The following is a 27,087-nucleotide window of genomic DNA, read 5'->3' on the forward strand; positions in this document are numbered from 1 at the left end:
GTGGGGCAGTAAGTTTCCGAACACCAGGTGCTGGAAACCACCATACCCTCCAAGTGCCCCGATTTTCCAGACACATTTCTGGATTTTCAACGGAAGTGTGCAGCTGTATTGAGCAGCACCGGGTGTTGAAATTGTGCGCCCCTAACAATTTTGCACCTGAGGGAACCACCCCTGTGCTGTCGCTGCCCGTGCTACAACACGATTTCAGGACTCTGGGCTTAATGGTCATGTGGTTGGATTCTTTAGATGGTAATGTGCATTTCTTCACTTACAGTGGTACCTTGGGTTACATACGCTTCAGGTTACATACGCTTCAGGTTACATACACTTCAGGTTACATACTCTGCTAACCCAGAAATAGTACCTCAGGTTAAGAACTTTGCTTCAGGATGAGAACAGAAATTGTGCTCCGGTGGCGCGGTGGCAGCGGGAGGCCCCTTAGCTAAAGTGGTGCTTCAGGTTAAGAACAGCTTCAGGTTAAGTACGGACCTCCGGAACGAATTAAGTACTTAACCCAAGGTACCACTGTACTTCAAAACATGGTTACCTGGCCCTGCTGCATTTGGGGCTCTTCCTTCTCCTGCTAAGTGAGGCCTTGGACGTCTGCCCCAAATCCTACCCTGAGGGCACCACTGTGCAGGCAGGATTATAGCAAGCAGACTGCAGCCCTCAGCAAGGTGTGGCAGGGGCAGCTCAGGCAGTGATCCCTGGTATTGGAATTGGGGTGCTACAAACATGTTCCATGGCTCACCCTACCAGGCCCAGATCAAGACCTCAAGTTCTGCAGTAGGCCTAGCCTGTTTTCCTAACCCTTTTGCTTTCCCTTGCCAGCTCCAAGTGCCAGAGACAGCCAGCAGGGGGCAGCGTGAAACCAAGATGCACCCATCTTATCAGGACACACTGCGGTAGAGATACAGGATTGGCAGGCAAGTCCTAGGTCCTGGACTTTCACTACAGGGGGCCTGGACAGTGTCCCATGGGAAAAACGATTCGCCCAGAGCTGGCATTGCGTGGCTGGGAATCCTGCCAGCCCTGGAAAGCAACAATAGCAGGCATAGCCAAACCTCCTGCCAAGCTCTGCCAGGGCCGCTTATGCCCAACTTCCAAATCCATTGCTGTCGGAGACCATTTTTGGAATCTCCCTCTGTGTTACATCTCATGTATTCTCCAGCCAACCTATACTGGTCAATGATATCTATTTCCTAGACTTGAACCTTCAAGATCAGAGTTCAAATGCTGCTTTGCAGACTTTGAAAGTTTGTTTACACTGCACAGCAGATTTTCTTGTGTGCAAGTTTTACCACTTGTACATACCAAGTGTGAAGGGAGGCACGTCTATAACCACGTAGGATTTTTTTTACTACTGTTGTACTACGATGATTAAATTTATTAGTCACTTTATATGTAAGGCCCCACCCATCGCTGGAATGTGTCCTTTGCATGTTTGCCTGTGAGGAGGAAACACAGCCTTTGGCTGAAAAAGATTCCCCACCCCCGGTTTAGACAGGAAGATGAATATCTTCACAATGTTTGGATTGATTGTAAAAAGGGTTCCTGATTAATCAAGCCAGGAGATTTCCACATTTTCAATTATTATTTTTAATAGAAGCTCTTTCGAAAACGTCAGCAGCCTTGAGTTCTGTGTGAGAGAAAATAAGGAATAATCAAAACAAGGAAGATGATCCCTGCTGCAATTCTACATACACAACCATATTAATCTAAGGAAGTTTTTTCCTGCTTTTGGGACACTTTTTTCCTCCTCTTTAAATTTATGCAGATAAAATACCAACTTCTTCATTTGATCTTCCTAATAAATATCGTTTAGCCTCGTCATCCTGAACACAGCTAAAATTAACTTTTCAGACTTCGGACATCGTGTGTGGGTTTCAAACACTGAATTTTGCTTTTGTAGCCTTGAGAAAAGCTTACAAAATCTTAAAAATTTAAGACGACGATCACCGTGACTAACTTGCTAACTTTCATATTTTTTCACACCTGGGCGTTTATTTCCTGATAACCTTAAAATCCAACAGCATTCCCTAAATGGGAAACACTGAAAATGACTCCAGACGGGGAGATAAAAAAATTCCCTACTAGCGATTTCAACGTAAACCTCCCTCCACCCAAAACAAACGGCGCTTTTCAGATGCTGGGGATTCAATTCTCCAACATTTGGCAACAGTATGTATATACCTCCAGCACCCTGTGTACTATTAAAAAATAAGATAAAAATGGCCGTGTATATGAGCCTGACACTAACACGCTGTATCTATCTATCTATCTATCTATCTGTGTGGTCCGCCTGCTAAGGATCCCGTTTGATTTCTGGCGCTGCTCTCCCAGCCTTTTCCTTCCCAGCTGATCCGGCTCCCAATCCCCTCCTGCTTCCCCTCATTTTAAGACCCACCCCTCAGGCCCCCACGGGGGGGGGGGACACAACCCCACCCCCTTTCTAACACGCCCCGTCCAGGCCCCACGGCGCTCACTGCCCCGGCATCATGTCCCGCTCGGAGGAGGTAAACCGGCTCACGGAGAACGTCTATAGGGTGAGTGAGCGGGACACTTTCTATCCTTCTCCTCATCCCTTCCTCATTCCCTCTTTCTCTCTCCATTCTTTCCCTTGACCCTCTCTTCCCAGATCCAGCCCCCGTCCATTTCTCAGCCAGCCCTCTCCCCTGTTTATTCCTCCTGTTCTTCCTTTCTCTCCCCCCCCCCCTCCGCCTCTCCCTTTGGCTCCCCTTCATCTCTCTCCCCTCCACCGCTCCTTCCCCCCCACTCTGCCCCCCTCCGTCCCTGATTTGTGTTTCTGTCCTTCTTTTCCTCCGCCCCACTCCTGCCATCCACACCCCATCGCACACTACCCCTTTCCAGCACCGCCACACACAAAAAATCCCCTTCCAACCCCCCCTTTCCCCCCTTTCTTTTTTCCTTTCTGGCTGTTCTTAACCAGCCTTTTGTTCACCTCCCAAAATCTTTTTGGAAAAACAGAGCCTCGGAAAAGGAAGGGACAGGGGAAAGGGAGGAGAGGCCAGTGGGGCAGAGTTGTTCCAACAAGCCACCCCCCAAGCCCACATTTCCACAAACACACACACTTTGTGCACCCCACCCCTGCTGTCCCCCGCGCCCCCCACCCCACCTTTTGAATGCAGAGAAATGCCCTGGATTTGAAGGTAGCGCAACATTAATAATAACGTCCAGGTCTGGGAAGTTCCCCCTTCCCTCTAGTAAATTGGGGGGGGGGGAGCCAGACAAACCCAAATTAAGATGGAGAAGTTGTGTGAACTTTAAAAAAAAAAGTTTTGCTCAGATAACGGACCTGTTCTGTTATTTGCAGGAGAAATGTGGCTACAGAAAACTTTATTATTATTATTATTATTATTATTATTATTATTATTATTATTATCATTCGGTCCCACTGTTTTATTAGAAACTCAGCTGTGCATTTGGACATGTGGATGGAAAAAACTTGGGGGGAAGTTCGTCAATGGTAATAGAAATAGTACCGCTAATAAAGTGTTCTTGTTTTGCTCGCTTCCTTGGAAAGAGACACTTTGCTAAGGATGTGGGGCCAGATTCTGACCTGGGCTCCCTGCTTTCAATGAAATCTGTGGTTATCCGCTTTTCTGGTTAAGTTCAGATGGAGCTGGAAGCTTTTGCTCTTTCTGTGTGTTTTCTTCTCCCATATGGAAATGAAGCAAATCCCATGCCAAATCCCAGCCTCAATGTACTTGGCCAGGAGGAGGGAACACTTAACCCTTTCCGCTCCCCCGAGATGTGTTGCCTAAACATCTTGACTCCAACTGGATGGGATATTCTCTTCTTATCCGGGGAGGAAGCACGCACATAGGCCGGGGTTCCTGTGCTTTCTTTGCTGTCTTCGCTCAGCAGAGACACATCTGACAGCTGTTAAAGCAGATGCCGAGAAGGGGCCATTGTCTCCTTGGGGCTGGGAAGGTGGGGGCAGGAGTGGCGCTTGTGTTGTCTGAAATCTGGGTCTTCAGAGCAGTTTTCCTTGGGTGTGTGGAGAACATTGTACTAACCAGTGCTGTTATTCCCTCCGATGTCTGGGCTGTGAGTGTCGTTGGTTATGTAGCCAAAATGGTACCACCCATGAGCAAGAGGTATCAGCAGGCTTAGGAGAATCCCAAGGTTTGCAGGAGCATAAAATAATATTTAGGGTAGAGACCTGAAAATGAGGAGCTCCTTCCCCTCCAAAAAACCAAATGAGGACTGAGCATGCTCAGTCAAGGCAGAATTCATTGTTGTGGAATGGAAAGCCAAAGTGGTAAGGGAGAATGAAATGGACTGCATATTCCTAACATTTTGTTGCAGTGCCCACTTATTCTAATTTTTTATTACATTTTTAGTTCACATTTCCTCAGAGGAGCTCAGGACGATCCTTCATTTGATGGTCACAACAACTTGTTGAGATGAGGTTAGACTGAAAGATAGGGACTTGACTCATGGGCTTCATGGCTGAGTAGGAGTTTGGGCCTGGATCTGCTCAGTTGATTACTCTAACCATTACTCTGCAATAAGTTGTTGAAGGCATTTTTGCGTCTGCTAGGCTAAAAGATCATATCATTAGCTTATCATGCTAATGAGGAGGACATATGAATATTGTAAATTTAGAACAGAAAATGGAAGAAAAGGCAGAATGTGATTGTGGTGTTCACCTGTATATTATTACAGGAAATCAAAATGCCCTTTTTCACATCATGCATGAAAATGCCTTTTTGTGATGAAGCAACAGCAAAAGAATCAGGTGAGAATAAGGTGGCAGAAGAGACTATTCAGCATCTGACTACAGGAAAGGGATTTTTAATCTGTAGGTAGAAAAATAGCATCAAAAGAAGTGGGCTGGCTAACATCCTCCTCACTGTGCTAGATTTTTACTTGCAGAGAACTTTCATATGAGGGCCAGGGGAGACACGTGCAGTTTTAAATGATTAAAAGCTAAAAGACCGCTGACAGTTAAGTCTAGTCACAAACGACTCTGGGGTTGTGGTGCTCATCTCGCTTTACTGGCCGAGGGAGCCAACGTTTGTCCACAGACAGTTTTTCCAGGTCATATGGCCAGCATGACTAAGCCACTTCTGGTGAACCAGAGCAGCACATGGAAACGCCGTTTACCTTCCCGCTGGAGTGGTACCTATTTATCTACTTGCACTTTGACGTGCTTTCGAACTGCTAGGTTGGCAGGAGCAGGGACCGAGCAATGGGAGCTCACCCCGTCGCGGGGATTCAAACCGCCAACCTTCTGATTGGCAAGCCCAAGGCTCAGTGGTTTAGACCACAGCGCCACCCGCGTCCCTTTAAATGATTATAATGCCTCATTCTACCACAGGTCTAGTGTCAGGGATCAGTGGGACTGAGCACCTTCCCAAAGTCCACAGGCAAGCTTGGGTCCAACAACTAACCCTAGATGCAGACCAGACCTGATTTCCTATATCCAGAAGGGAAAAAGTACTTGGTAGCACCAGGGCAGCTCTCTCAGGTCTGGCGCCCTCTATCACAGCCCCAAATGATAGGGGGTAGGGAGAGGTATAGACACTCTGTGACCAAAGCTGACCCTTTTTCACCACTTATTTCTGGTGAATGTTTAGGCCAGGCCAACTCCATTCCACAAGACATCCCTTCTCCTCTCCCTCTGTCCATCATCTGCTCCCTTCATCCAGTTCCTGTCTGTCTTTCCATCCTCCCACACATTCCTGTCTGTCCAGATAATCCTCCCTCCCTCTCTCTGTTCCCACCCCCCTTGGGCACTCTTGATCGGAGTCAAAACAAGATAAATAGCTTCCCGACCAGTAGCTACCAAGCAGCACACATGAGTCAGGGAGAACTGTAAATTTTCCTAATGCATCCCTGTAAAAAAAAACAACTACATTAAAACCAATTCCTTCATTAAAATGAAATGAATAAAATGTCACAGTCCTTATCAACAATTATTTCTCGATTCCCAAATATATGAATTGACTTTTGCATATCAATGTAACATACAAAATATAGGTCATAAGAAAATCTGTAGAGTTTTGATTGTTTTATTTTTCATGCAGAAATTATGTTAATTTTAATTTTATAGATGTGGACATTTTAGTAAAGTTTAGGGCTTCTGCTCATTCTTGATCAAGCCATTGTGGTGGTTAGCTTGCTAGACTGCAGTTGGGTTGCCATGGGTCAGTCAGCACTTCTGGACCCACCTCATAGGGTTGCTTTGAGAAATATAGGGATATATATATACTCAGTTGAACCCCTTAGAGGAAAACATGGATAACTAAGCTATTTGACCTAGCTACTCACTTTATCCATTCCTAGACTTCTCATCTACCTGTGGCCTGGTTCACATGTCATACTAAGTCAAGCCATGGTTTAGCATGAGTACTCCATGGCAACATTGCTCCTCTCTCGTTACTCAGTGTTATGCTGAGTTAAGTTGTGGTTTATCTTAGTCTGTCCTCCACATCAGGGGTTATGGTTAAGCTCTCCTGGACAAACAACAAGCCATAAAGGACAAACCTTAGTTACAGCTTGTGATTGGTCTGGGGGAGATTGAAATCACAAGCCCAGTTCCAGACAATACACTAAGCATAATGATGGGCTTAGGTCAGTGCAGCTTCAGAATGCCTGGGGAGGAACAAAACAACCCCGATCTACTTTCCCAGAGCCTGCAGGTTCACACTAAACCATGGTTTGTTTTGTTTTACTATGACATGTAAACCAGGTCTGTGTATTATTTCCCAGGTATCCTCTGTCATATTCAACTCCCTGCAGGCCACCGCATATAATTCTCCCCTTCCTTGTGAAGTTTATATATCTTCTCCCAAAGTATGTCTTTTTTTTTTTCATTTGTAAGATTTTTAGACCACTTTTCTTCTTCTTTGGCAATCACTTGTAGCTGAGTAAGATTGGCTTCCATGAATATGGTCTTAACAGTGTGTTCGTATGTGGCTGTGGAGGCCAATTCTGGATCCACATGTCCTTCCACAGTGGGGACATAAGCTTCCAGGTAGGAGTTGATCACGGTGAGGATTTGCCAAACGTGCCTTCCTCTTAGCTCATTTCTCCCTTTCATCCTGAGTTCATGCTTCTTCAAAGTCCAAAGTTTCATTAAGTTATACAAAGTAGTTTTCCAACTGTAAGAAAAATATAGGTTAACATCAAATACAATTTAAAATCAGACCATACAGAATTCAGACTCTTCTTCACCAACTTGCCCATCAGTTTCTCTATCAAGTACATTTATTACAAATTTAATAAATAATAATAATAATAATAATAGTGTGTGTCTCTTCTAAGCACTCGTGATTCATCTTGTTTTGCAAGGAAGTCCTCTCTCCTGATAATACGGAGAGAATTGTGATGCCAAGGAGACGAACCAATCACTTATGTCCTTCTAATTCCTGTGGATTTCAGCGAGGAAATGAAGCACACGCCTCAGCCTTTCTGTGGGAAGTTAGTGCCTAAACTTTGTCTGAATCATGCCAGAAGGATTTGCATTATTTGTTTGTTTTCTTCTCCCTTGTATCCAGGCGATTCTGGACCAATTCAACCCCAGTCTAAGGAATTTTGTTACTATGGGAAAGAACTATCAGAAAGCACTCTCAGGTAATGGAATGCCCCAGTCCAGCCCTTGACCTCAGGCCAGGTCAGAGTTGGTGTTCCTTAAAGGGGAAAGGTCTCTGCAGCTTTTGTGTTGAGAGTTTATGATTCAATGGTCCATCCCTCCACCCCTTGCAGGAGTTACAGTGGCCGCCAAGGGTTATTTTGATGCCTTAGTGAAGCTCGGCGAGTTGGCCAGCGACAGCCAAGGATCCAAGGAGTTAGGTAGGTTTTTGATACGACCTGTGGCCCCCTCTCTAGGGAAGAGACTTATTTCCTACTACTGAACTCTCTCTAGAGCACTCTTGCGCACATATTTGTGCTTGCAAAAAGGTGTTAGCAAATCTGGAGTTGGCATAACCCCAGCAAACCCACAGCATCTAGTCTCTGTTTGGAACCACATAGTATTGGTCACTCATGTTGCAAGTGGTTTGTTGGACGGAGCAGAGCTGCAACACTGGCGTACCAGCAAACAAGTCACTGCCACTTACCAGGAGGGAGAAGGGAGGGGTGAAGCTGCAAGGAGGTCAGTGCAGTGCAGGGGCACCAGCAGAGCCACTCCTGAACCCTTTCAGCTTTCCGTAATTGGCTGTGGAATATCTTCTGGGAGGCTTGAGTTGCAGCTCTGCTCCACCTGCCGAACCGCTTCCAATGAGGATACCACTTGCACTTGTCTCATCATGTACATACCCCATATCTGGACTATTGGTGGCAAATAGGACGGCATTCCATGTGTTCCTGGTGACTCCATGGAATTCTGCCCTTCAAGCATCGTGGAATCATCAAGGGATGACGCCTCAAGAGAGCAGAGACCCCACATCTCTGCTTCTGTGCGAACCGAGACGTTGAGCCAGTTTGCACATTCAGCAAAACCAATTGGTAAAGTTTCCTTTGGGCTGGGCCGTTTCAGGATGAAGGCGAGGGTGTTTTGTGTGTTTGCATGCTTGAATCCTTCCTTAATTAAAAAAGAAACCTTGTATGTTTGAATGGCATGGCAGGGAGGAGAATCTGGCCTCAGTTTCTCCCTGCCAACCTATTTTTCTGCATGAAGGGTTTTGTTTTGTTTCACTAGCAAGCATTCAAGACCCACCCATAAGAAGAGTCTTCTCGATTGGGCCAGTGGCCCATCTAGTCCAGCAACCTGTTCTCACAGTGGCCAAGCAGATTCCCCATTGGGAAGCCCACAAGCCAGACCTGAGTGCAACAGCAACACTCTCAGTCCATCAGCACACTGTCCTTGACAGTGGAGGCCGAACATAGCCATTGTGGCCAGTAGAGCCTTATCTCCCATCAATTTGTCTAATTCTCTTTCAAATCCATCCAGGTTGGTGTTCAGCCCTGCTTCTCGTAGCCTAAAACTGCACATGCCTGAGGAGATTGTTACTGCTTGGCTCTGCTGACGGTGTAAACCAGTCTTTAAGCTCGTCGGCTGTGGGGCCTTGTAGTTTTTAGCAGTAGCTGTTTTGTACTAGTCTCCGCTGTAGATAGGGCTGCCAAGCGGCTAAAGATTTTTTAGTGGTTCTGTCAAACGATCCATCAATTACATGTAAATAAAACTGCGGCAGGCCCTTTCTTGAGATGTTGAAGGAAATACGAGATAAGGTACGATTTCACAAACAAAAGCTACTGCTCATTGTTAGAAGCAAAGGCAATCTTTAATATTTCCTCTTTTCAATTCCCTGTTGCAACACCAGAACCAAAATAGACTCCAGCATAAACAAGGGTGCCCTTAAGTCATGGCCCGATTGATTAAAATGGGCCCCTATCATTAATCAACTCCACCATGCAGCAGAGGGAGGTAGCAAGAAAACTGTGGTGTTAGGGTGGGCTGTACCACTTCACAGGAGAGGTAGGGATGCCGGTTTTGAACACTGCCCCATGTGAACACAACTCCCTGCAAGTTGTAAATTACACATAATATGCTGTATGGTATAAGAGATTCTAGAGTCCTGCCCATTCCCTTTCGTCCTGTTTACTATTTATTGGGCAGTTTTCATGTAGCTGAGCATTCAAACATGCCATCCATACCTGCAGCCTGAAATGGTACAGCCCACATTCTGCTGCATGTGTATCCTGGTTATAAATCTGTTGATGGTTCCTCCTGCCTTGCAGCCCTAACTGTAATGCCACCTTTAGATGGGTTTTTTAAAATGTAAAACCTCAAATATAGTTCAGACACATTTTTTTCTGTCTAAATGGTTTGGGGCCAGGTTATGCTGTGGAATGGCTTTTTTTGAGAGGCTGGCAGGTTTTTTCCCCTCTTACGTCTTCTGTATCTTGTGATTTTGTTGTATACCTTCTTGCTTCCCTGGCCAAACCACCTCCCTTTGTACCTCACCCCCCCTTTCACGTATCCCCTCACAGCTCGTCCCAACCTTCACCCCCATTTAAAGGATGGGGTGCCTTGCCTTCATCCATTCAACCCCATTTAACGGGGGGGGGTGGCTTCACAAAACAGCTTGCTGAACTCTTATGTGAAGCACCTCTCCCCCCTCGGTTAAGCCCCTGTCACCAGCACTGTTTCATGCTGGAGCTAACATGGCTGCCCCAACTACAGAGCATGACAACAGCCTTAGATTATTATGTATACAGAAGATAGTTGTGATTGGCAATGCTGTAAACTTTTTTTGAGGGCTCCTGCAGCCAATAGGCAGGATACATGTTTGCTTTTCTTTTTTAAAACATCTTTTTGTCACTTTTAGCTATTTAGGCAATAGGGCTATGAACTGCCCCTATGCTAGATCGCACTTTCTTTTGGAGGGGGCGCTCCCATCTAGATGTGTGCTGCGTCACACTGATCTAATCTCTGTGCCAGGTGTATGAATTGCACAATGCACCTCCAAAGCAGAAGCTGCCAAGCGGTGCTCAGGTTTGTGTGTATGTACCGAGTTGAAGACCTCCTTCCACGAATCCCTGCCATCGACATTTTGGTTCCAGTTAAAAGCTGGTTGGAGTTCCTTGGTCAACTCCTAGGAAAGGAATTAACCCGAAAGGAGATTATCCAGGGACAGGCAGAGTCCAGGGGACAAAGGACCTTTTCATAGACCAGGGAATGTCTGGGGTATATTAAGCCTCCAATCACCTTGACCTACAGGTGACACGTTGTTCCAAATGGCTGAGGTCCACCGTCAGATCCAAGTGCAGCTGGAAGAAACGGTGAGTATCTGTATGTGATGGGCCCATTTAGCCTGGCATCAGGCCTGCCTGGATCAGACTGATGGGCCTATTTAGACCTCTGCCCTCTTCCCCTCCTCTCCTTTGCTGCCTCCAATCAGGACCGCAGGCCCACCTATCCTGGTATCTTGTCATGTCCAAAAGCCATTCTTGGGACCTCCAATCTATGGGCGGGAGGGGGTGGTACTGGCCTTCGTCTTCCTGACTCTCACCCTCTCCTTTCCTGCTTCTCTGTCACCTGGTCCCAGCTGAAGCTTTTCCACTCGGAGCTGTTATCCCAGCTAGAACACAAACTGGAACTGGATATCAAGTATCTGATGGTGAGAGAAAGATTAATATCTGAACCCTCCTCTTCTGCCATTTCAAGTTTGTCTGTCTGTTGTCATGTGTATTCATCCGCCCATCACTTCTTGTGCAATATCTTATCCGAAGCTTAATCTTTGCTAGGGTTCAGTATCAGAATCTATCTATGCCCCGAATGTCTAAAATAATGATGAAGAAAAGTACCCCTGAGCACGTGCAGAATGACTTTCCCTCGCCACAGAGCCTGTCACAACATTCCTGGAATCTCCAGGTCAAATAGTGTCATAGTATGGCTTCCAGGAAGGCATGTGCCTTGCATTTGTTTTATTCATAGATTAAACACTGGTTCCATCTCTGTTTATATACATTTCCATTTCTTATAGTTGGCCATTTAGGAAGGTATCTGATTTACCCACAGAAGAGAGTGCCATTGAGGCAGGAATTTATTCAGCTAAGCATGGGTTGTGATGTTTCTTTCATCTTGTCTTTATCTCACAATAATTCCCTGAGGAAGATGAGACTGAGGGATAGTCAGAGTCTGCGAGACAGCAAAGGAGACGGTGGTCAGCACTTCTTCACAGGCCTTCACTTCTTGCTTCTTGCTAGCCAACGACAAGGCCCAAACGAGGCCTTGCTATTCGTGTGGAAAAGCTTGAGGGCTAGGCACTCTCTTGAGAGCCCTCTAGGTCTGGGGCGGGGAACTTGTAGCCCTCCGGATGTGGTTGAACTACAACTCCCATCAGCCTCACCTAGCGTGGCCATCAGTCAGGGAACTTGTGGGTGGCCACAAGTTCCCCACTCTTGCCCAAGGTGAAGATGTGCAGCTCAGCTCTTAAGACTGGCTGTGAAGAAACAAGGCTCCATTGTCAGCATTGTTTCTGCCAGGTCCAAGATTTCTCTTAGGACAGACCCAGTTTGGCCCAAGCCCAGCTGTTGTCCCTCAGGGAAAGCAATAATCCATTCAGTATGTCGTATTGATTTGAGAAGGGTGTGACCTGAGGTATTTTCCATTCTGTCAACATGCATCTGTCCAGGGTTGGGGAACCTCTGGCTCAGGTTGAATGCGGCCCTCTGGGGCTCTTTGTTTGGCCCCTGGGATTCTCCCTATGCCACAACCTCTCCTCAGAGCTCTGAATTCTGACCCTGCTCCATCCCATCCTCCAGTAACTGAGACAATGCCTCTTGCTTGCCTGGATAGAGAGGTGTGAGCATGTGTAAAAGCCTTGTGTGACTGAAACTGTAGCCTATCGTATATAGATAAGAGATAAGACATTCAATGCTGTCCATTTTTGCCTCTGGCCCTGCCCGCCCCTAGCATGCGGCCCCCTGGTGCGGAAAGGTGGCCCTCAGACTGAGAAAAGATTCCCCACCCCTGATCTACTTGTTCATCGGAAAGGAATAAAAGCTCAACAGCCCGTCTGTTGAGCTGCTCTGTGTATTTATATGTGGAATGAGGCTCAGAGAAGCGGGAAGGATCCTGTTCCTTCAAGGCTGACCTGGCTATGTACTGTCTGGTGCCTGCCCTCCCTCCCCTAGGCCACCCTGAAGAAATACCAAGGCGAGCACCGTTCCAAAGCAGAGTCCATTGAAAAGTGTCAGACGGAGCTGAAAAAACTGCGCAAGAAGTGCCAGAATAGCAAAAACCCACAGAAATATGGGGATCGCGAGGTGCAGGTAAGATTGGCAGCAGAGAAGGGAGGGATTCCATAAAGGGAAGTGCTTAAGAGAACAATGGGAATGTTGCTTGCTCCCTCTGGGAACAGTGTCACATCCTGCCAGAAGCGGATATGTGGAATTCCAGGTCAGGCTATCTGGGCAGGAGACAGAACAGCCTCATGTCTCTCTCTCTCTCCTCAAGCTCAGTGAGCTTATTTACAAGATATAAGATAACAAGTGAAGCTACCTTATGCTGAGGTAGACAAATGACCTCCCTAGCCCATCTACCATCTACCTTGGCTGGAAGCAGCTGTTCAAGCAGTGGTCTTTTCCCCTGTCCTGCAGTCTAGGATGCCTGGGATTGAACCCACAACCTTGCACATCACTCACTTTAAAAAAATTAAAATCAATCTTGTAACTTTAAAATTTAAAGTCAGTCTGTCTCGTGACATACCATATTAAAGCCCATGAAGTTCTGAAGAGAATGGTGTTTTTAGTTTTGACTTACCTCAATTCTGGGCTGAGCTTTTAAGGTGTTTGCGTAGCCCTGCAAGGCCAAAATGGTCAATTCTCACAAAAGGGATGAGATTAAAAAATTACAATTTTAGCCTTCAGCTACATTTCTAATAATAATAATAATAATAATAATAATAATAATAATAATAACAACAACAACAACAACAACAACAACAACAACAACAACAACAACAGCAACAACAACAGCAGCAACAATAGCAGCAACAGATAGGTTACAGAAAAAATGGTACACAACAGAACAACCTTGCTGGTATGTGTTGTGTTTCAAAATTTTGAAAATGTATAATATTGGGAAGTTCTGTTTGTGTAAATGAAAAAATACAGATCTGAATGCAAAAAGGTGTAGTAATATTGTTGTTTGGGAGTTCAGCTTTCTAAAGTTTTTCAATGGGGCAGGTTACACTCAAGACCTGGCTACTCCATACAGATGCCATCTGGGTGCTGGGATTGGGGTCACTAAGAAGTTTATGTCTTTAAAAGGGTTTAACATTCTTTGGCTGTTTAGTGCCTGGAGAGGTAATCTCTACAGAGGTGGTACCTGGGTTGTTGACAGTAATACAAAGAGAAATGTACACAGTCTCTCCGCCAGACCCGTGTATATACAGTACATCATTGTGCGCACACCCGTAAGCGCATACGTGTGCAAATCATACATGCCATGTCCTTTACGCATGCACACCCTGTACCCAGAGCCTTACACAAACACCCTGCTTGTTCAGAATGCATGTGCAAGTGCAGTGTGCTGCTTTTGCACACCCACCTTCACATGCACAGTCGGTACACACTTACACAACAAACCTGAAAGGTCGGGCACAGCTTCTCTGCGAGGGGATGGAGTCCTGTGCATGGAGAACACTGCAGAAAGGGTGCGCCCGCCTTGATTCAGATGTCACCCGTCTTCCTCGCTCTCTGACTCAAATTTGGTCTGGTGCCCTGTCTCCCCTATCTACCATCCGCCACCTACCCCCATCCTGTGAATCCTAGCAGCAGCATTTGGCTCCGGAAAGGCCCCTTTTGTCAACCTTGTTGCCACGGCAACCATTACTTCAGGATCAAGGCCTGCTCAGGCTAGAGGCCGCAAGGAGGGGGCTGGTAGGGAATGGGGTATGGAGATAACCCTTCAGCTCCTGGATCCTATAAGACTGCCCCCTGCCCTTAGCTTCCCAGGATATAAAATCAGTACAAGCCCTATGTTTCCTAAAATTAGATTAGTTGTTTCAGAGCACTTTTGCCATCCTTTTGTACTCACAATTGGGCTGAAATTGTAACGAAGTACTGACTTCTCCCCACAATCATCTCTCTATGCTTGCTTATGGATAGAGCTCAGATCCTAATTCACACAGGTGGTTGTGTGAGAGTGGAATTAGGCAGTGGCAATTACTCCGCATTAATTAATCCAGAACAAGGTGCCAAAGGATTCTAGAAACTGCCCTGAGGCGATGGAGTTGTCCTTTGCTAGGAGAGTGAGCGGCGCAAACAAAACAAAACGGTGCCTAATGTTTTTCCCTAGTGCATGCGAACAGGAGTACATTTGAACGCTAATGTATCTGTTGATTGTAATAATATCTCTCTGTGAGCTGTGCAGTTTTCTAAACGCTGAACAGCAGTTCCAGCCACGAGCCAGGGAAAAACTGCATTGGGTAAATGTCTGATATAGAATATAAAATAACAGGGTGTTTTATCTCACCCCACAGGCAACATTTCAAAGAGTAGGGAAGAAATTACCTTGAACAGGGGAGAGGGGAGGGAACAGCCCAGAGGATCAAAAGGTCAAAAAGCCAACGAGAAAGAGGCAGGAGGAAGGCGGGGATGAAACCACAAAATGATGCTTGAAGTGAAAAGAATTTTTATTATACGATGTGATACTCCCCAAACATGTTTTGACTTGTTGCATTCTTCAAGGGCACCAGGAGAGATGATAACAGCAATGCGTGAAAAGAGTACTGAGTAAAATACTTGGAAGTGTTTCCGGCTACAATCCTAAATGTGCTTGGGAGTGAGACCTGTCGAACAGTCAGACTTACTTCCAGGTGAACATGCACAGATTGTGCTGTTAAGGGTAAACTCGACATAGCACCACGCGTCCAATGAACAACCACACATTTCGTTCTGTTTTTAAAAAGTAAATAGCAGGCATGTGGGGTGTGATCTGTATTAGTACTGGCTGCTTAGAAGGAGAGGAAGCAAGAGAGATGGGTGTGGGAAGCCTCTTCTGCTGTGGTCTCAATTGGAAATGAGACTCCTTTGCTGCTATTTTATTATTAAAAAAAAAGAAATCATGAAATTGCTAATTGCGTGAGTGGTGTCGTGCCTGATTTGGCCCTTACTGTTGCTGGTTAAGTTTCTCTGTTTTATTACTCAGTCTAACCAAAGAGTTTAGAGACTAGAAGACATAGACAGAATGTATTCAGAATTCTCCTCTACACTAGTTCTTTTTCACTTTTTCTTTTTTTAGAGAGAGAATGGAAGTTAAATATACCTGGTTTGGTATGATTTTGAGGCAAAGTGTGTTTTTTTATGCAAGGTTATTATCGTCAGTTTAATAATCATTGTTGACATCTCTTGCACTCGCTCCTGAAGAAGGCGACATGTCAAAACATGTTTCCACAAAGTATAATAAGAAAACGATTTTGCTTCAAGTATGATGTTATACGTTTCACCTCCTTCCCCTCTCCACTTTTTGGCTTCCTAAAGAAATCACCTCAGTTTTAAACATCCATTTTATTGAATGATTTCCGTCAAAAGGGTGGTGGGATATACATTTATGAAATTAAACGAAGTGTGCTACGTAATATAGGAGAGACTAAATAGTGTACGGCGCTGCTATGCAGGCCTGGCTGTGAAGCAGTTGGGCCTCAGATTACAACATGATGGTTCCTTCCCTTCTCATGGTGGTTTTTGCCTTAGTATGTGGAGATCATGAGCACCAAACAGAGCGAACTGGATCGGTTCGTGGCTGAAGGCTACAAGGCGGCCCTGACGGAGGAGAGGCGCCGGTACTCGTTTCTGGTGGACCGCCAGTGTGCAGTCTCCAAACACTTCAGCAACTACCACACTAAGGTGAGCTGTGCCCTCTCCACCACAGAAGGAGGTATTAGAAGCCCCTGTTTCACTTTCCCTCTCCCCAATGTAGGCTTCAGGAGAGCGAATCAGGGAATCGGGAAGGGCCATTTGCATTCTGCGATTCCGCGACTGCACTGCAGAATTTGCCACTGGCGCGGAATTTATCATTCTGAGCCAGGGTGATGTTGTGGTTAGAGAATATTAGAATAATAGAACTGCCAGTGCTTTGGACTGTGCCAGCCTCCCTGCCAACTTGTCCCTCTCCCTCCCAGTAAACAGCTGCCACACAGCTGTTGGAAGGTCAGCTAATTATTGCCCCCCCCCCAAAAAAACTATGCTGTCTGCTCCTGTACAGCCAAGTCTAGGTGAAATCTGGGAATTGGGGGGGGGGGGGGAGAGAGAGAACTCAGCACAACTTCCTGCAGTCTGGAGCTAAAAGACAACCACTAGTAGCTTAAGAGGGACAGGCTGGAAGCCGGTTGGCTAAAAAAAAAGCAAAAACAAGCAACATGGACCTTCTTTTCATCCCTTTGCAGGTACGGGAGCTGCTGGCAGCCAAGTTGCCCATCTGGCAGACATCGTGCACTCAACCCACCCGCTTACCAGAGCGGGCCCTAGCCCTGGTCAAGCTCACGGCCAATAACCTCTCTGGTGGGACTCCCATACCAGCCAATGATGCCCTCCCTGGCTCCAAGGTCCTGGAAGAGCTCTCAGAGCTGGGGCCAAACCACGTGAGTCCATGGGGTGGACTGGTGAATAGGCCGCTCATCCTGGAGGCCCCAACCTCCCTCTTTACTGCCAGGATTCAAATGGCAGCTCCCAAACTACTAATGTGACACTTTAGCCAACTATGAAGAAGGACCACACTCGCCCAAAGGTTATAAGTTCTCTGTGCGGCAGGGAGGTGGGGCAATAGGATGCATCGGGGTTCACCTGTATAATGCCCTATCTGTTCTTTGCTTTCTCTCTTCCCTTCTCCCCCCACCAATCCCCCACAGCGTGCCTCAGTCCAGGAGGTGATGCCGTTACCAAATGGCGACTCACACCGTGGGCGGGGATCTCGGGACTTGGGGCACCCGCCGGTCACCGAACCCCTCACCATCACATCAGGTCTGCCACCCACACAAACCACTCAGGCCCCTCCACAGACCAAGACCGCCGACAGCTATTCCTGTACCCTGCCAATGCCACGCAAAATGTCAATGGAGACCCGCCTGGCAACGCTAGGTAAGTGCCCCAGGTTGGTTTTGACCTGCAGCCCATCTTCCTTGTTTAGCCAGCACCGGTTCAAAACCGGGATGAATGGAATGGGACTTCCACTGTGTAATTTATGCCATCTGATCAGTCATGTTTCTGTTGAATCCTCGTCAGAACTCCAGATTGTGCAGTGTCAGGACAGAACAAATTCTGCCCATTCCCTTAAAACAACAACAACGATATTGGAGTTGCACGAGGCCACTTTTTCACCATTGCACCATTTGGGAACTAGCCAGGATGGAGCATGAGATGCAGAACTTAAAGAGAAGCCATAAAACCTTTTGAGCACTGATTGTAAGAACTGTTGGTGACTTGTAGAAGTCAGTTGGTAGCTTGCCACACCTCCAGCTGTGTGATTCATCGGCAGAGGATGTGGAGCCCTAGCAGAGTCTTCAGAGATTTCCTGCTCCCATCAGACAGCCTCTTCCAGAGTCTCCAGTTAAGGGGAAAACTCCTCTCTCATACAGTTCAAAGTAACAAAGTGTTTATTGTCTCCAGACACTAAACTATATACTGTATACAGCTCTTCCAGTCTTAGAAGTATATATACATATGTACAGAGAGAGCCACTAATATTACTGCCTTTTCCCTATCCCAATTCTGTTCCCATCTCCTCACAGTAGAGAACAAAACCCTGCCCCGCATCAATCCTCTGTCGGTCCTGCCTCCACGTTCTGAACGGCGGAGGGTCCAGGCGATATTCTCACATGCGGCAGGAGAGAACAGCACCCTGCTCAACTTCCAAGAGGGAGACATCATTCTTTTATTAGTGACCGAGGCACGGGATGGCTGGCATTATGGGGAAAATGAGGCAACCAAAATGTAAGCAAGATCCTCCCCCTTCTGCCCCATACAAACACAACTGGTAGGCTTTCCCTGTTGGATGGGTGGGAATTTACCCTTACCTGTGTGGGTCCAGGTCATGTGTGCAGTTTGCAGGGACCAGGTATGAGGATTCTCTTGCAACCTCTGCAGGGGGAGGGAGAGAGGGAGGCCTGTTCAGCTTGGATAAGATCTGTAGGGCAATAGTAGCTGAAGGTCCCAGGTTCAGTCTCTGACATTTTATGGAGCAGGTGATGCGAAAGACCTCCGTCTGAGACCTTGGGGAGCTACTTCCAGCCACAATAAGGGATACTGGACTAGAAAGATTTCCGTGGACTATACAGCCAGCAACCGCTCGACTCAGCTCCCTTGAGGTGAAGGGCTGTAGCTCAGTGGCAGAGCATCTGCTCTGCATGCAGAAGGTCCCAGGATCAGCTTCACGTGGGGCTGGAAGAGACCTCTGCCTGGAACCATGAGCAGCAGCTGCCAGTCAGTGTAGACAGTACTGAGCTAGATGGACCAATGGCCTGACTCAGTGTTAAGCAGCTTCCTATGTTCCCTTGGGGAACGCGGGTGGCGCTGTGGTCTAAACCACAGAACCTAGGGGTTGCTGATCAGAAGGTTGGCAGTTCGAATCCCCGCGATGGGGTGAGCTCCCGTTGCTCGGTCCCTGCTCCTGCCCACCTAGCAGTTTGAAAGCATGTCAAGTGCAAGCAGATAAATAGGTACTGCTCTAGCGGGAAGGTAAACGGTGTTTCCGTGTGCTGCTCTGGTTCGCCAGAAGCAGCTTAGTCCTGCTGGCCACATGACCCAGAAGCTGTCTGCGGACAAACGCTGGCTCCCTCGGCCAATAAAGCGAGATGAGTGCCACAACCCCAGAGTCGTTCGCAACTGGACTTAATGGTCAGGGGTACCTTTACCTTTATGTTCCCTTGCATAAGGGTCTGGGAGTCCTACTCAGAGTAGACTCGTTAACATGACCAATTTAGGTTCATTAATTTTAGTGGGTCTACTCTTGGCTGGATGCAACCCCAGCTAGGAGGCACTGTCCTTCAAGAACATTGCATGGCCCATTTGGTCCAGCAACCTGTTCTCACAGCAGCCATCCAGGTGCCTTCGGGAATTTGGAAAGCAGGACCTCACAGCCCTCTCCCCACTTGCAGTTCCCAGCAAGAGGCATTCAGAGGGATACTGCCTCTGGTGGTGAGGCCGTTGTGACTCCTCTGCAAAGAACACTGGCTATCAGCCTCTTGGTTTTGTGACTAAACCAAGCTCATTCCCCTTTCTTGAGAACCCTGATCATCTGGGCTGCTAGCTGCTGCTGTTTCTTAGCCCACTAGGTGATCTCCCCAAACCTCTCTGCCTTGGCTACGCCTGCTTCTGCCGCTTCTTGTGCTTAGCACTGACCCTTATTAAGCCCCACCTCAAACGCAGAAAGAATAGGAAGCAGTTTTTGGCCCTTTTCCTTTCTGGTCTTAAATGTCTGCTTCTCATGTTTCTCCCTCCCCATTCCCCCTTTTACAGGAAAGGCTGGTTTCCTTTCTCCTACACCCGGCCCTTCCCCCCAGCCGAAGGGTCTGACAAACCGTTCAGCAGGTAAGGTGGGAGAGGGGGGCCCAGTGCCTCAGAGGGAGATTTGGCTGGTGGTGGAGGGGCAGGTCACTTTGACCCTTTGAGACGGATTGCCTTAAGGGTCTCCAGCAGCTGACCTTTGCGGGAGCTGCTCATGTTTTAATACTTGCCAGTCAGCAAGGGATTATGTGGGAATAATAATAATAATAATAATAATAATAATAATAATAATATTATTATTAATTTATACCCCGCCCTCCCCAGCCAAGGCCGGGCTCAGAGCGGCTTACAAGCAATAATAAAAACAAGTTGAATGATTACAACTTAAAAACAAAATTAAAATACAACATTAAAATATTGAAACATTAAAATATTAAAATGTAGCCTCATCGCAGGAGGAGAAGGAAAAGAAAAAAGAAAGAGAGGGAGGGAATCAAATTGGCTCCAAGCCACAGGCCAGGTGGAACAACTCTGTCTTACAGGCCCTGCGGCAAGAAATCAGATCCTGCAGGGCCCTGGTCTCATGAGGCAGAGCGTTCCACCAGGCCGGAGCCAGAGTTGAAAAGGCCCTGGCTCTGGTTGAAGCCAATCTAACTTCCTTAGGGCGCGGGACCACTAGGGTGTTGGGAATAGGGTTTCCCATCCTTCTACTGCAGTGGGCTTTGGGCTCACCTGCCTCTCCCACTGCCAGATATATGTAGGTAAAGATATAGATGGATCAAGCAGGGTGGGCTGGGTGCCCAAGCTATAGGGTTTCCTCAAAAGCACAGAGAGGGGGAAATCCTGGATCAGATCTAGGAAGCAAAAGTCATTTGGCATGAATTGGCACAAAACTTTCTCCTTTCCCTTTCCTGAGCAGCTTCCCACTTAGCAAGATGAACAGTAGCAGCACAGGAAATTTGGACCGAGCCGGCTCTCCACCCATTGGCCCCGACGGTGGCGACGGGCCACGCTTTGGGCCTTCACCGCGTGCCACTGCATCCCGCCAGCGCCCTTACAGCATGCTGAACCCAGACCTGTCGCAGGTGAGTTTGCGGGGTGGCTGTGTGTGGAGAAGGAGCTGGAGAGCGCTAGAGGGGCCCTAGCCACGTCTGTCCTCTTAACATGGATGTGCTGCCACCCAGTGGTCAAAGGCCACTAAGCAACATTTCTTAGCAGAAACAATTCAAAATTCAAGTTGCAAATTCTGCAGTGCTAAGTTTTTACCGTTTTGTGGCTTCGTCTGCTGCTCTGGGGTTTAGATCTCTGAGTCTATGGGCCTTTTGCCTAAACTGAAAGGATTCTCTGAATGCAATTCTTTCTCGTTTTGCTTCCCAGCTAGCAAATGAATTTGGCAGTCCAAGTGGCTCCCCGTCAAGGTAAGAAACCCTCCTGTGGCTTCCACAGCTGTCTTTTTTCCTGTGAGACATCCAGTGCCCCAATTCTGATATAATTTTGCATATAGTGCCTTAAGAGTCCCAGAGGGCACAGGGCACCATGCCCAAAAGCTTCTGGGGTGCCTTGTGATTCAGGCCTAGTTGACGCATTCAGGAGAGTAAAGTTGTAGAATGGATTCCCTTCTTCAGGTTACAGGTGGGAAAACTACAGCTTTTCAATGCTCCTGTACATTTAAAAATAAATAAATCTTGCAAACAGGAAACCAGCACTGTGGGCAAAAGGCCAGGCTAGAGCCTTTGTCCCTGAAATGTGAGTCTTATATTTGCAAAGTGAGCTTCTTTGTTTTAAAATGGAATAGCATGAAAAAGTGTTGTTTCCCCACCCATTGTCTGTTCTCTGTATTCTGCACTGTCACCTCATTTGCTGCCATATTGAGCTAACCCCTAGGAGACGCTTAATCTCAAGGTTGTGGGTTTGAGCCCCACGCTGAGTGAAAGGTTTCTGCACTTCCAGCTCTACAATTCTGTGGTTCTGTGGTTCTGAGAGTAACAACTCCCTACCCAGAGCTTCAGAAAGCATCCTTCATGATCTGGTGCTTCTTTGCTGCCACGGTGACACTTACCTTTCTCTGACTTACCCTTTCCCACTGCAGGACCAACCCATTTGCTCACATCAAGCTGAAGCGTACGGTGACCAACGACCGCTCCGCTCCGCTCATCCAGTGAGAGGTGTGGCGATTGGTGGAGCCAGATCACTGCACCCACTTCCTCTTTTGACCCCACCATGTGGCCTTTCCTACCTAACAAAGCATTCCTGGCTTGGAGTCGGCGCCACAGGCCAGGCCAGGCCTGCCTCCTCATCACCCCCTCTAGTTGCCAATGAGAGCACTGGGCACGGACTGTTGTATGTTGTTCTCGGTGGCAGCGATTTCCTGCAGGGGACACAAGCCAACAGCAGAAGGACAGAGAACAGGACAGAAGAAGGCACTAGGATGCAAGCACAGGTGTAATGGTTGGAGGAACAGAGGCAGAAGAAAGATTGAGGATGTGGGACTGGAGGTCAGATGGAAGGAGAAGAAAACTAGGGTGGGATAGAGGAGGACTCGGAGCCACTTCTCACATTGCAAAATTTATTTAAGGAAGATGCGTCACTAGATCTGGGCGTGTGGATGCAATTAATGTTCCTTGGAACTCAGTGGCAAAGTTCCCTTTTTTAAAAAAAAAATTGTATCCAAGTTGCACCCCTGTACTTTGAAGTAAGGCCCCATCATTTCAGTGGTATGTATTCCTAAGTAAGGCATTTGAGACCAGATTGAAAGTGAGTGAGGCATGGTGAAATCTCATTAGAAGCAGTGGGATTTAAGAATTCCTGACTTCCTTGAGCCTTAAATTGGCCTCACTTTCTCTGGAATTTGTGTGGGTTCAGCTGCCCAGGTGGCTCCTTTGATGGCTGCAGTTGTGATAGCTTGGTCCTTCGAAATGTTAGCCCCTTAATGGCAATAAACATCATGTAAGGGATATATCCCTTGTGGTTAAAAAGGCTGCCTATGGTGAGCTCATCCCACAGAGGGACCACTAGCAGGAAGTTCCCCGGGTCTACCCCTGCAGTATAGAATTTAGAGATTTCAGGACTGAGAAGGGGAGAATAGTTTGGGAGAGAGAAGCAATGGGTGATCATTGCAAACAGAATTTAGGAAAGGCTGAATTCAAGGCTGATTCTCACTTTCAACATACAACGTACACCAGTCAGTTACGAAACGTGTGGTTATACATCACTTGGCAGCTGAATGTGTGAACTGACTCCATTGAAAAGCATTGAATTGGAAGGGATATGAAAGTTGTTTCTGCAATATATTAGGTATGCGTTGGCCTACTAATACATATGAATTCCTGCCTTCTTCAGGCAGTAAACATACCCACTTGTAGCAGCCCTTGGCTACTTGAGGGTGAATATATGAGCAGTCTCCACTGACAAGTCAATAACTACAGACCCTATGAAAACTCTGTTGGCATTTGATCTACAGTGGCTGTTTGAGACTTGCCATTACTGAGTGATGATATGCATGTGACAAATAGCCCATCATTATAATCTGTGCAGGGCAACATGGTGTGTTAAAGAGGAACTGGGTTTCCTGCGTTTTCTGGAAGTGCAGTGGTTGCTGAGCTATTCTCCGTGGGCGGCTGGGTAGTCCACAGACCTCGCCGAAGTGGATCACACGGCTAGTGAGCTTTGACTGCTCTTCAACCAGAAGTTGCAATACTTTCACAGAAAAACAACGCCTGCCATCTCCCCAATACCCCTTCGTGAAACATTGGGCCACCAGTTTTCCTCACGTGTTCACTGTGTAATTTATATTGATTTGTGTAGCAGATTTAACCATAACATCACCACACTAGGATATATGGCCATCTGCGAGAATAGAGTTTGTCATCCCCCCAACATTTTGGGGGAACCAGTAATGTAATAAGATGTAGATAGAAAACTCAGGAGTCAGGACTCCTTAGTTTTTTGGGAGAGGTAGCCAATTAGAGAAAGGCAGCTGGGAAATGTTAAAATAATTGAGGATGTTTCTTAACTTCAGTTGCTGGGAGAAGAAAACAATCTGCAGCAATATACATGTCTTGGGGAACCAAAATGCAGGCATTTTGGTCAAAGCCCAAGCTGACTAATTCAGCTGCAAACATTTTGCCTGAAGCAGTTATTTCTCTTTTGAGAAAAGGGCATGTTGTCCCATTTCCTAGGCAGTGCCCCCACACCAGCAAGCCACTCGTTTTAAGGACTGGCATGCTGCCCCCTATGGGCAAAGATGTGCCATTGCAGACTCCCTGTCCTGGCCACTTTGTCCTAGGCCTTGACCTTGCCTCCATCTCCCCCAGTTTCTGGAAATGTCTATGGCCCATCCCTCTTTCAGACCCAGGATAAGCAATCAGGAAAGCAATATGCAGGGTAGTTACCTCTGTTGATGTTCACAACTCCGTAGCAAAACAATGGCCTTTGCCACAGGGGCCAGGAAGGGTTGAAAGAACCATGGCTCTTTGGACGTGTGGTCAGAGCTTGTCAACGCAGGAGATAAAATGTTTCAGCTGTGTAAATGGGTTCCGTGTGGGGTGGCAAGGACCCCTCCTCAGCCATTCTGTCACATCCCCTTGTTTTCTTTACTTTGCAATATTGGTTGTCCTCGGATGTTGATTTACATTCAGGGTGGGTGCAACTGGCAGTATTAAAACTTACAGTGGGTGGTTAAAATGGCAAGGTCAGCAAAATGAGCTACAGAGAAGTAGCTGCCCATCTGTGTGATACATTTTCAAAAATTGGCATATAAGACCAGTGTTTGGCTCGGACAGGGTTAGGGAAATGGCATATGCATTGGATAAGGCCAAATTGTATCCACGAGAACGTGGCTTCAGGTGCTGACCAGAAGGGTATGAAGAAGGCTAACTGATTTTGTGCCTTCTTTTTATGTTTCTGGCGTGTCATTCAAAGCTGAAACTTGCTCATCTCCTATGAGATGTGCGCTCGCCAGATGCTGGGGAAGTCCACATGTGCAAGGGGGGTGCTGCAGTTCCTCCTTGGGACGTGGCACCAGAAGTGTGAAAAGTGAATGTGTGTCCCCTCTGCCCTCCATTTCCATGTAATGTCTGAAGCTGCTCTCCTTGACAGAGGTTCCCAGTAGGATAGCTGTCACCAGTTTGCCCAGCACAACAACTTATTGTACTATGGACAGCCAAATACAGAATGCTTTTTTGGGGTGGGGGGGAAGAGGAATCAAATGTGGGGTTTTGGTGTGGCTATGCGATTGCAAATGTCCTTTATGAAATAACCAGCTGCAGAATTTTCTGTAGCAGATTGTTGATCGCGGAATGTGATACATTATCTAAAACCTATGCAGCTGGGAAGTGTGCCTTATTAACAGCAAATGCCTAATTTCACCCTACTCACAGCCATGGGCTTAGCCAGGATTTATCTTAGCGGTGGCAGGCTTTGTGTTGGGGGGCAGAACCCCCTCCACGAGAGAGAAATGACCCCAACCCCCACGTTGGTTTTATGTATGCGTGTTTCTTGTTTTGCATGTTTCTGTAGAGTCAGTTCTGGGGGGGTTTGCATTCTGGATATTTCTACTTGGAAAGCCTGTAGTGTGAATTCAAATTGCAGAATTTCATACCTGAGATCAAAGTTTTCAAATTCTGAGCATGGAAATGATGTGGAAGTTTTTATTTGGGGACATTCTGCTTTGAAGGAATGACAGAGATGGCAGCGTTTGATTTGCAGGAGCACTCATTGTAACACACTCAAACAAAATCAGAGTTCTGGTGTTTGCTTTTAGAGGGGAAAGCAAACTGAATTCCATTCCAACTTATGTGTGCTCTGTGGCCCCCAAGTGGAAAGAATCCATCCTGTCCCACTGCTTTGTTCGGTTGACATATTTCCAAGGGCAAAAATGGGTCAGTGCTGGTGACTAAGTTACAAGGTGGTGGCTTACCTTGATGTGCGTGTAACAGCTGAGTAAACCGGATTTTTTTTGTCCTAAGTGGTGGGAAAAGAAGGAGTCTTCTTGCTGCATCTGCATCAGATCAGAAATCTAGGGACGCATTGGATAGTAAAAATCTCCTCCCTTCTTGGTAGGATAATACAAGGCCATTAGTTCAGCAAGTGTACCTCACAGCAAGATACCCATCAATAAATAGCTTTCTCTTTTTATTTAATGAGTCTGTGTTGGTGTGCGCACACATGCACTCTAAATATGTACATGTGTACATAGCTGAGTGCTTGGTATGGCCCTGAACAAAGTGTGGAAAGGATATGATGTGTTCCATTTGGGGGTATCGGGCGTGTGTGTGTGTGTGTGTGTGTGTGTGTGTGTATAAGAAGCATCATTACATAGGGACACATGAGGTGTGCAGCTATCCGTGGCCGTGTGGGGGAGTCTCTCATTAGCTATGTATATATCTCCGTGTTGATACTTCCTAATTCTAATATTAATAAAGTTTAATATAAACCTACTCCTGCTCCGGTTTTCTCATTCTCTGGAAACCAGATCTCACGGTGGGCCGGTCAAGGTATGCATGGGTAGCAGGGGGAAATTGTGAAAAGCACAATTCATTAATGGGAATTTTAGATTGTCCCGTTTCTAGCAGGCATGTGCTAAATGCAATGCATAAATGAAGAAAATAATTTTGCATTTGCTCACTTAGGAAGTTGTGTTTTTATCTATTCCGTCTGGCAGTAGCTCTCCAGGGTCTCAGGCAAGAAAAGTCCTTCCACATTCCCTACCGTCCGATCCTTTTACCTGGAGATGAACCCGATACTGTCTACAATCAAAGCTTGAGCACAGCCACCAAGCCACCCCACAACGTGCAAAGTGGAAGCATGCCTTTCTGTGTGCAAAGTGGAAGCATTCCACTGTGTGCATACCACAGGGAAAAGGCAGCAAGAGACCGTTGCGATAGGCCCCAGCTCCCTGCAGCATGCAGAGTCTTTTAACGTGTGCCTAGGACTAATGTGACTTTTGAAATGGCCAGCCGACATGGCCTTCCCTTACCAAAAGTCAGAGAGGAAGTGTAGCCCAGGTTCGGCCTTTCTCTGGCTCACAGCGCATGTTGCGCAAGCATTAAGGATGTGCAGTACAAATTCCGGCGCAACCATGTTGCTCTAGTGCTTGTTGCGCAACAAAAAGCAGCAGCGCTACAGCAGTCTCTTACACAACTAGCCATGAGCACCATTGCTTAC

At 46.9% G+C, this 27,087-nt stretch overlaps 1 protein-coding gene across 3 annotated transcripts; it reads left to right on the forward strand.

Moving 5' to 3' along the window:
* Positions 1-296: 296 nt before the first annotated feature.
* Positions 297-26,360, forward strand: LOC308461081 (BAR/IMD domain-containing adapter protein 2-like). 3 transcript variants are annotated; one of them, XM_080977690.1, is made up of 14 exons: positions 297-2,181; positions 7,530-7,605; positions 7,738-7,824; positions 10,694-10,755; positions 11,022-11,093; positions 12,613-12,750; positions 16,177-16,329; positions 16,869-17,063; positions 17,331-17,559; positions 18,210-18,411; positions 19,936-20,007; positions 20,843-21,008; positions 21,301-21,341; positions 22,013-26,360. In XM_080977690.1, the coding sequence occupies exons 2-14, from the start codon at positions 7,575-7,577 to the stop codon at positions 22,083-22,085; spliced, it is 1,521 nt and encodes a 506-aa protein (XP_080833816.1). In that variant the 5' UTR covers positions 297-2,181; positions 7,530-7,574; the 3' UTR covers positions 22,086-26,360. The 3 variants fall into 3 exon arrangements, with proteins under 3 accessions (XP_080833816.1, XP_080833815.1, XP_080833817.1); XM_080977689.1 differs by lacking the exon at positions 297-2,181 and adding an exon at positions 2,421-2,546; XM_080977691.1 differs by lacking the exons at positions 297-2,181; positions 7,530-7,605; positions 7,738-7,824 and adding an exon at positions 2,484-2,546.
* The last annotated feature ends 727 nt before the right edge of the window (positions 26,361-27,087 follow it).

This window comes from Podarcis pityusensis, assembly GCF_964106645.2.
Source record: "Podarcis pityusensis genome assembly, chromosome: 13".
In the NCBI taxonomy this organism is placed as follows: domain Eukaryota; kingdom Metazoa; phylum Chordata; class Lepidosauria; order Squamata; family Lacertidae; genus Podarcis; species Podarcis pityusensis.

Coding starts and splice junctions, on each gene's coding strand:
- LOC308461081 (XM_080977689.1), top strand. CDS start 2,499: ATGTCCCGCTCGGAGGAGGTAAACCGGCTCACGGAGAACGTCTATAGG. Junction 2,547..7,529: donor TCACGGAGAACGTCTATAGG/GTGAGTGAGCGG, acceptor CCTTGTATCCAG/GCGATTCTGGACCAATTCAA. Junction 20,008..20,842: donor TCTGACAAACCGTTCAGCAG/GTAAGGTGGGAG, acceptor TTTCCTGAGCAG/CTTCCCACTTAGCAAGATGA.